Here is a 9,440-nt window from a genome sequence, read left to right on the forward strand (position 1 = left end):
GAGGTGGGGAAGAGAGAGGGACTGCTGGTCCTGGTTATGGTGGCTGTTGCATGAGTCTACTATGAATTCTCGTTTGGAATCCCCTGATTGTTATAGTTTTGTCAAGCGGCATGGTGGCCGGATGTGAAGAAGTTGTCGTGATTGGTCTTTGGTGTGGATTGTTGTAGTGGCTAGCTGCTATCTGTGGGCAGTGGCGTGATTAACAGCTAGGGTTTTGGAGAGAAATAGCTTCTGATTAGAACAAAGAAGAGATGGAACGGAAGGGAGAAAGAGTCTGAAGAAATAACTAAAGAAAACTTGCACAAGGGGGGAAACAATTAAAGATGTAAAATGTAATTTGTAAAAAATTTGCAAGTTCTTGGCCCCCTAAACCAATCTCAATTCATAAATTTAACCTAACATCAGGCCACAAGTACAACACAAGGCGTAGATGCAGAGGAGTGTAATTTACCCTCAAAATTGTTATCTCATGTCACAGACCAGTTGCTGAAAAAACTCGAGTTATTTGCCCTCTAAACCAACCTCAATTCATAAATTCAAAACCTAGCATCAGGCCACAAGTACCTTATACCACCAAAGGTCGCCGTCTTTAATTTACACTTCAACTACCGTTACATATGTACACAGCTAGACAGCCTCCATTGTTCTTAATCCTATCTGTCCATCTCTACAACGGTGAAAAAGCTCATGGAATTGTAACCGAGAGTTTCCACCTTCAGGATGGGAATTGTAACCGAGAGTTTCCACCTTCAGGATGGAGCGCGCACGCCACAGATCAGACATCATTTGGATATGCAGAAAACTAGGTGCCCCAACTAAAACTGGCTCCCGTGACTACGCGCGCCACAAAACTAATTTATCATTTTAATCCAAAATTCTCCAACCTTTCCAGAGAACACGATTCACGAGTTGCTTGATGGTAAGGCACGGTGTGTTTGCCTTGCTGAACCATTCACTGCCTCATTTATCCTACTGAACACTAGTTTGAGGGGGATACAAGCTATAACAGGACCCCCAGGCTTCTCCACCACCAGTTTGCTATCTTCTACTCTTTTTCCTGTCAAAGAAGACAGTTTCCGAATCTTTTTAGAAAGCAACCCACATTTCCTTAATTTGTGTGATTTACTTGGTGAAGATCTTGGTTTCACTGTCATTCGCCTGGCAGGTGTCCTACCAGCCTCTATATTTCGCATAGCCGCATGACCCAGCTTGGGAGTTTCCCCTCCAGTAAAATGAGTTGTATCCCTTTCATTACTACCAAGCATAAGATCGGAATAGCCATCATCTAGATTCTCAATTGTTAAAGGGTGACCAACAATGGCTTTACCATTCAATTTACTCATTAGAGAAACCAACGGAACATGCTGCTGCCGGTAGTTGCGTTGAACCTTGATCTCAACATTAAAGAGTTTTGAACCCGAGGAGAGATTTCTTCCAGGAAAATCTGATGTCTGATATCTGGAATTAACCATGAAGCGTGATTGACGGTACGGAAGTGACCTTTGAGGCACAGACAACTCCACCATTGCTGCCCTCATACCTTCCCCCTGAGAAGAAGACTTGCTCCGGTCCCGAACAGCATCCACACGGTATTCAGAAAATGGTTCGGATTTACCTCCACCACAATCAACTTTCTGATCAGGACCCTGACGGAATCCATCCAAGTGCTCCATACCTGCCATGTGAGCATTGGGTTCATCACCCATGTCATCTTTTCTTGAGTCTTGCTTTCTATTTTTACTTGTGTGTCTTGAATTCCTCTTTCCTTTTAACTGCCACTTTGAAGCACCTTTCTCTATCCTCTGGCTGAAATCATTATAAACACAAGCAGCTGCCAGACTAGTAGAACCAGATTCATTGCATGCTTCATTTTTCAACAATAAAGCTTCTGCTTGACTGCTTTGACCAAATTGCTTCCCCAATCCACCAATCTGATGCTTTCCAGGTGAACAGGACACAAGCATTGGAGAAAAACCTGGAGATCAAAAAGAAAAATCACAACAAGTTAAAAATTCCTCTACAATGGTTGGGCTATCCTAAGTCTTTTAAACAAAGAAATACAACAGTCTGCTCAAAACAGACATGAATATAATATATACAAACATTAGACAAATAGGACTCCAAACCAGTTATGTCCCAATGTTTTCAGTTATGCTACTAAAGACATCAGACAACATATGCACAGAAGGAAATACAAGATGAACAGAGAAGGGTACATGCTCTGAAGTTTTGAATGTCCTAATCAACTACCTGTAGAGTGTTTTTCCTCCCCAACAAATGGCACATCAAATAACCTGTCCACAGAAATGTTCTCAGCTGGCCTGGATATGCTGGAAATATCTTTTTCCTTCTTCAACTTGTGATTAATGAGAGCAGCATCATAAGCATGATCAGAAGACTTAGATGAGCTACCATTCTCACAAGAAACTCCATAACTGTCTGAGTTATTATTGGTTGCAACAGAACAGTCTTTTCTAGACCCATTTGATTCTATTCCAGAAATCTTATCATCAGATAATCCCGGAAGAGGCAAGCTACTTGGACTGGAAAGATGGTCACAAATAACTGGAACACACACCATGGCCGTACTCTCTAAAACTTTTGTCAATGGTCGGTGACGATTTTTTCTTTTCAAGAGCTCATTAACATTTGCTACTTGAGACCTTTTTCTTTTCATTAGCAAGTTATAACCTTTGCTACCATTTACAGGACAGATATTATGCATACAATTCCCAGTGCTTGAATCTCCTACACCAATTCCAAGATCCTCGAGTCCTCTCATACGCTTAATTCCTTCTGTTCCATCATCCTCAGAATCATTTGGGGTTCTTCTCCTCTTTCCTGGCAAAGACTGCATCTTACAAGCACCATTATAATTTGGCTCCTCTGAGGATGTACCAGACTCTGATAATTCTGGTGCTAAATCTGAACCCAAGCCTGAATCAGTATCCAAACCAGAATCTGAATCTGCATCCATGTCTGAATTGTCTTCAGAATAACTATCCCCATCAGTCATATCACCATCTTCTTTTCCAGAAAAAGACATGCTTGATTCTTTAGCTGAACTACCATGCTCTTCACCCAAATTATCACTTCTAGAGAAGAAGTCCAGTTGATCCTTGCCTAGGCGAGCATTCTCAATCTCTAAGGCGTGGAGAATGGCATCTTCTCTCCGAGCATATTTCACAGCTCTCTTATTACCATTTGCAGCAGAAGTCTTTGCCTTTTCAATGCATTCATCATATTCCCCACATCGAAATGCCTTCACCCTCTTTGATTTTTCAAGATTATACCAATCCCTAAACCAACAAAATAAAGCATCTGTTACACAAAAATCAACCATATGTGAAGAGAAAATTTTATATTTGAATGTTACTTAAGAATTCAAATTCTCAAGAGAACAAAACTTTTCACATCAGCTGCAAAATAAAATAAAATCAATAACACAAAAACTGTTATGCACAAGCACTGTTCCAACTTAGTACTTTTTATACCAACATCAGTCATGACAAACATGCAGCGTATAACAGACACAATGGACAACCTTCATAGGCACATATTTATATGACTGTTTAAGCATCTCAAGAAACTAAACTCAGTTCAAAAACTGCAGAAACTCAGCCAACTTCCATTACTACCTCATATAACAGGTATCAAAATGCAAGAGAACAATAAAACTTTCGAGCCAACATTTTTACTTGCATAAGAACAGAAATCTCATCAGCCTCAAGCTTCAGCAATCCACATCATAAACAACTAAAATAGTGTAGTTAGGTATTACAGATCAATCCTCAGAATGTCCTCCTGCATGATCATCCAAGCACTACTTACTCTTTACTTCAACTAGAATTGACAGATTATTTTCTGAAGTGATCCATCTAATGATACCTAACTCCCACACAAATGACACACAAAACAATAAGAAGGTACAATAATATGTAAAAGATGCCAGTCTACCACGTAAGAAACACGTGGAGTTTTGAATCCCAACATATATGTGCCTCTGATAACAATATCATATAACACTCTTCTTATCAAACCTAAGCCTCTCTTGCTTCACTAGATATGTATCACAAGAAACAATAGAAATAGAAACCATAAATCTATTAAGCTAAAAAGTGACTGAGAAAAAAAAGTAATTGAGTGACAAACACACGGTCCTTGGATGAACTGATAAGAAAAGATTTTGACAATGCAGACTCTATAGAATATCAAATCTAACAAAGGAAAAGACAGGGAAGTTAGATAATAAAAAGGCACAAGCGATCTTTTTCACTTAAATTTCTTCTAATACTTCTTGTTCCTGGAAATGGAGTCATTAACTAGCAAATTTTGTTTATTAGAATGCACCACATGCACGTAAGGTTGAAAACATTTTGTTTCCAATAGAGAATTTGAATGAACTCGAAACAATAATGTTTCCATGCTTTTATGCTACAGGAAATTTCTGTATGGTTTAGGAGGGGGGGTTTATGTCCCTACTTTTTGGATACAAAACTTGCTCCAACCTGAAAACACAGAACTCAGTCTTGCCTTTTCAAAACACACACTAACTGTAAAGAAAAGACCAATCAAGATGGGCAAAAAACACTTGAGCTGTCATCCCTAAAATTAAACCGTGGCAGCAACAAGCTATGGAGACGGACAAAACCTCAGTTCAGAAAAGTTTGCAAGGAACCACAGGACAATGCACAAAAATAGCACAACAGTGTTCCAGAAAGATAGATCTATATATAGATCTCAAAAAATACAAAAGAAATATTGTTCTGGCATAACAGCACAGAAAAACATATGCACGCCTCACAATTTGCAGATGCATGAATTTTAGTGTGGTAGTATTTCAAGAAAAGTACTGGATCAACAGCTGAGTGGTGGCACCACAGCCAATGATGAAAGCAGTGTAGAGATGTTAGAAGTAGAAAACCATATTATTAAGAAAGATGGATAGGATTTAGCAGCTGCAAAAACAGGAAGATGAAGGAATCAAACTATAGCATAATCAGGCACATCTTAAACTAATATCAGATCAGATAAACAGCAATGAGGAGGTGACAGTTTTGGTGGCAGCTATGCAGATGCACGCTTATGAAATGAATTAACACACTCTCATTCTTATATACCCTGAATAAAGAGCTTATACTTTTCAATTTTTCATAAGTTGTTCCCAATCATGCCAAGCTACCAGCCACCAGAGGTTTCATATAAATACCCGACACCAATTAACATGAACCTTATGATAGAGAACAGACTAGAAAAGAACCATTTCAGAACAGAGAAAAATTTATTAAGAAACAACACCAGACATGCACACGAATCTTGAAGAAGAAGGGAAAAAAAAACCCATTTGGGCATATATTCAAACATGAAACCAACCCCGAAATCCAGTTTATACCATAAAACTAAAACCACCCAGAAAAATCGCAATAACAATCCACAGAAGAATCAAAACCAGGAAAATGAACTGTAAAGTATAAACTCAAGAAACTGTAATGTATCAATTATCTATCTCATATGCCAGGTAGCATTAGCAAAACTGCAACAGATCAATGCACATAAGTCTCCCGGACCCTCACGAACCACCGGCAATTAGAAAAGATAGTACATCAAGAGATGTTAATGGGCACTTACACACTGGCATCCTCGCGGCCAAGAAGTTTAACAGGAGTGCCTGATCTTGGCGAGACCAAACTACCCTCAGAAATCTCATCGAGACCCACAATCCGACCCGGCCACCATGAGCCGTTTCTCCGGCGGACCCAAACTAAAGCACCCACAGATGCATCAATGGCTTTGGTGTTGATGTTGTTGATATTACAGTTGGGGTCACCAGAGCTACTACCCATTTCAGAAACCCCAACTCAGTCTTTCCAGACCCAAAAAGGAAAAAAAATCAAAGACAAAAGTATAGTAAATCAATCAAAAGCCAGTATTTTGAAGCGAACCCAGGTGCCAGAACCAGCTACAAAGGTCGGTTTCATGGAGAAATGCTTATAAACCCTTTAAAACCCGTAGCCCAAAAGAAACAAACAGCCAAAAAAATTTCAGCAAAAAGAAAGAATACCCAGGAAGACAAAACCCCAAAAAGACCTTGGATTAAGGGTTTTATGACAGAAAGAGATCTGGAGAACGAGATCTGGAAGCGCTTTCGGTTTTGGTGTTTGCCGTTGCTGTCGCTATTGCTGTTGTTCAAATACCAGACAGTGTTTTAAGGTTTTCTCTTCTTGATTGTAATTTAGCTTTTTTATTATAATAATTATCGCTTAGATTTTGTCTGAAACATATCTAATAAGTTTTTGTTTTTCCTTTTGCAGTGTGTGTGACGAGTAAGAGAAGGTGAGAGAGAAGAAGCGTTGCTGTTTGGATTAAAAAAGAGGTACCTTTTGTATATTTTTTTGCTGATAGAAACAGGAGAGAAGCGCGCATTTGTGTGTGTGCGTGCGTATGTGTGTGTTTTTCATTTGAAAAGAGTGGGAGACGAAAGAAAGTTACGAGAATAAGACACTCGAGTGTTTACTATTACCATAGATTTGGATTCCATCGATAATTTTTTTTAATAAAATAAATAAATATATGAATTTTTTAAATATGTTTTATTAAAAAATTAATTAAAAATTAAAAATTTTATACATCATTTAATTAAATACATTAAAAATTATTTAGGTTAATAAATGTAAAAAAACATGTTAATATATTAATTTAACCTAGTGAATAGATTTGTGAGATTTTAACATGGTCATTCTTTGGATGGGGTAATTTTTTTTTTTTTGGTAAATAAAATGAATGCACATGAATTTACCATATATTTCATATCCATTTTTGTTGTTTATATTATAATTATTAAACCCAAACCGACCCGACAGGTTGATCCAGGATCCGATTGACCTGGTGGCTGAACCTGTCCCAGTTTGCTAAAAAAATCAATTGGTGCAATGGCATGATCAAACCCAATCGACCCAACAGGTCAACCAATGACCCAGGTAGGACCCAACGTTTTTTTTTAAATGTGGTTTTTCTCCTATACTCTTTTTTATATATATATTTTTTAGTTAGTTATTAACACTTTTTAAAGTTCATTATATAAATATAATAAAGTGCTTTATTTTTTCAATATGAAATTTAAAACCTTTTAGTATATATGCTATATGTTCACAAAAAAAAAAGTTACGTTTTTTTAATGTGATATATTTAAAACTCTCTAGTATATATACTCTATGTTCTCAAGAAAAAAATTATTTTTTTAATATCGGATTTGAAGCCCTTTCATATATATACTCTATGTTCATAAGAAAAAAGTTATGTTTCTTCAATGTGAAATTAAAAAAAAAATTAGTTTAAATACTTTAACTTAAAAGCATAACATGACATTTTTCAATATGGAATAATTTTTTTAAATATTCTTTTAAACTTTTTTATTTACAACATGTATATTCATATGGATTTTTTCTTAATTTTTTGATATAAAATATTAAAACTTTAAATATTTTATTAAAATTTTTCAAGTTGATCCATGAATTATAGGACCCGGCTCCTTAGCCGAGTCAACCCCAGGCCGAGTTTGATAACTATGGTTCATATATATAACCAATCAAATGTAAATACTTTGTTTCTTAAGAAATAAAATAAAATAAACAATAAAACTTGAAAATGAGATCCCAGGCTAAAGGCTCCATTCTATCTAATTTTTTTTTTTTTGTTCTTATTTGGGTATTCTCTCACTCTTTTAAAAGGTGAGAATAATCTCGTTCGGGGCACATGGCTGTCTCTCCTAACAATTACACTTCCTAGAAATCAAACTTATATTCTTATCTTTGCAGGAATATAATGGTACCTTAATCGTTAAACCAACACTTTGTTGGTGCACCATACAATTATTCGTGATTATAACTTATGTTAACAATAAATCAGTTCCTTTCATAGCATAGGTGTAGATTATACTATACGGGTGGACTATGAAAGTGTCAATTATTTGTTATATCAAGTGTTATACAACATAAATCTAGATTAAATATTTAACAAGAAAAGTATTAAAAATGAACAAGATAATAAATACAAAACATGTTAGTATCAAACATTAAAGTATATATTGAGTTTACACTATACTTATTTTTACACTATTAGTGTAACATTTTCACCTTGACATAATAAACTTAGTTAAACATAATAAAACAGAGAAACATAAATAAACAAAATAAGAACATAAATAAGATATAAATTAACTAAGTAAAGAAAAGGAAATGAGACGCATTGATTAGTACTTAAAAGTGCATTTTTATCATGGTTTTATATCATCATTTTGCACTTGAAATATCAATAACTCCTTAACTAAAATATGTTTTATAATAATGTATCTAATAATATAAGATACCTATAATTTATGGTAAATATCTATTTTTAATGCAGGCCTATCACATAAATGAAAGGATTGATTGATGACTTGAAGAACTTAAATTGCAAGGATAAAGAGATGGCCAAACTTAGAAAAGAGATGTCGGTGCAATCCAAACCGGAACACTGTTCGGTAATTGGGTCATATCTAGAGCTATATATCTCAGATTTAGGTCCAATTTATATGGATGGAAAGGTAAGACATAGGCCTACAACTTTCATATGGAGCCCAAGATCTAAAAAGGCCATTATCAAGTCCAAATTGTAGCAACAACAAAGAAGCCCGAATCTGTCTTCCAGCCCGAGCACTGTTCGGTATTTTGGCCATATCTAGAGTTCTAGAAGTCCAAATGAGCTGAAGTTTTTACACAAGAAAGCTGAGACAATTGCCTACAACTTTCATGTTTACAACTGGCTCCAATTTTGACGTTATCAATGACGTTTTGGGCAGACAAGAGAAGATAAGGATTGTCACCAAGTCAAAAGTTGGTCACCCACTTATCAATTAGTCATCAAATCAATAGTTCCCATTTTTGGCCTATAAAAGGAGGCATTTGCCATGCATTTAGGCATCTTGATTTCCAGATCAAGATCATGCTCTTCCTTTCTCTCTTTGTATTTTTTATGCTTTGTTTTCATTAATATTAAGTTTATGCCTTTCATTTCCTTTCCTTTACTTAGTTAACTTTTATGTTCTTATTTTGTTTATCTATTTTGCTTTCTTTCATTATGTCTAGCTAAGTTAATTATGTCAAGGTGAAAAGGTTACACTAATGGTGTAAGAATAAGTATAATGTAAACTTAATATGGACTTTAATGTTTGATACTAACATGTTTTATATTTGCTATCTTGTTCACTCTTTAATACTTTGCTTGTTAAATGACTAATCTTGATTTATGTTATATAACACTTGGTACAACAAATGCTTGGCACTTTCATAGCCCATAATGTATGGTATAACCGACACCTGAGCTATGAAAGGAACTTGATTTGTTGTTAACATAAGTTATAATCATGAATGCTTGACGAGATTTACAAGTATTAGCATTAATTG

The 9,440-nt window shown here is 35.7% G+C and overlaps 1 protein-coding gene across 2 annotated transcripts; it reads right to left on the minus strand.

The window, feature by feature from the left end:
* Positions 1-309: 309 nt before the first annotated feature.
* LOC105117164 (uncharacterized protein At1g51745-like) lies at positions 310-6,428 on the minus strand. Of its 2 annotated transcripts, none has more exons than XM_011014732.1 (4): positions 5,629-6,428; positions 2,251-3,299; positions 748-1,975; positions 310-713 (listed from the first exon to the last, which is right to left on the minus strand). In XM_011014732.1, exons 1-3 carry the CDS (start codon positions 5,841-5,843, stop codon positions 903-905), a joined length of 2,337 nt encoding a protein of 778 aa, XP_011013034.1. In that variant the 5' UTR covers positions 5,844-6,428; the 3' UTR covers positions 310-713; positions 748-902. The 2 variants fall into 2 exon arrangements, with proteins under 2 accessions (XP_011013034.1, XP_011013035.1); XM_011014733.1 differs by having other exon boundaries at positions 2,251-3,321; positions 5,629-5,796.
* Positions 6,429-9,440: the final 3,012 nt, after the last annotated feature.

The sequence above is a fragment of the Populus euphratica genome, unplaced genomic scaffold (genome assembly GCF_000495115.2).
Source record: "Populus euphratica unplaced genomic scaffold, PopEup_1.0 scaffold1202.1, whole genome shotgun sequence".
Classification (NCBI taxonomy): Eukaryota; Viridiplantae; Streptophyta; class Magnoliopsida; order Malpighiales; family Salicaceae; genus Populus; species Populus euphratica.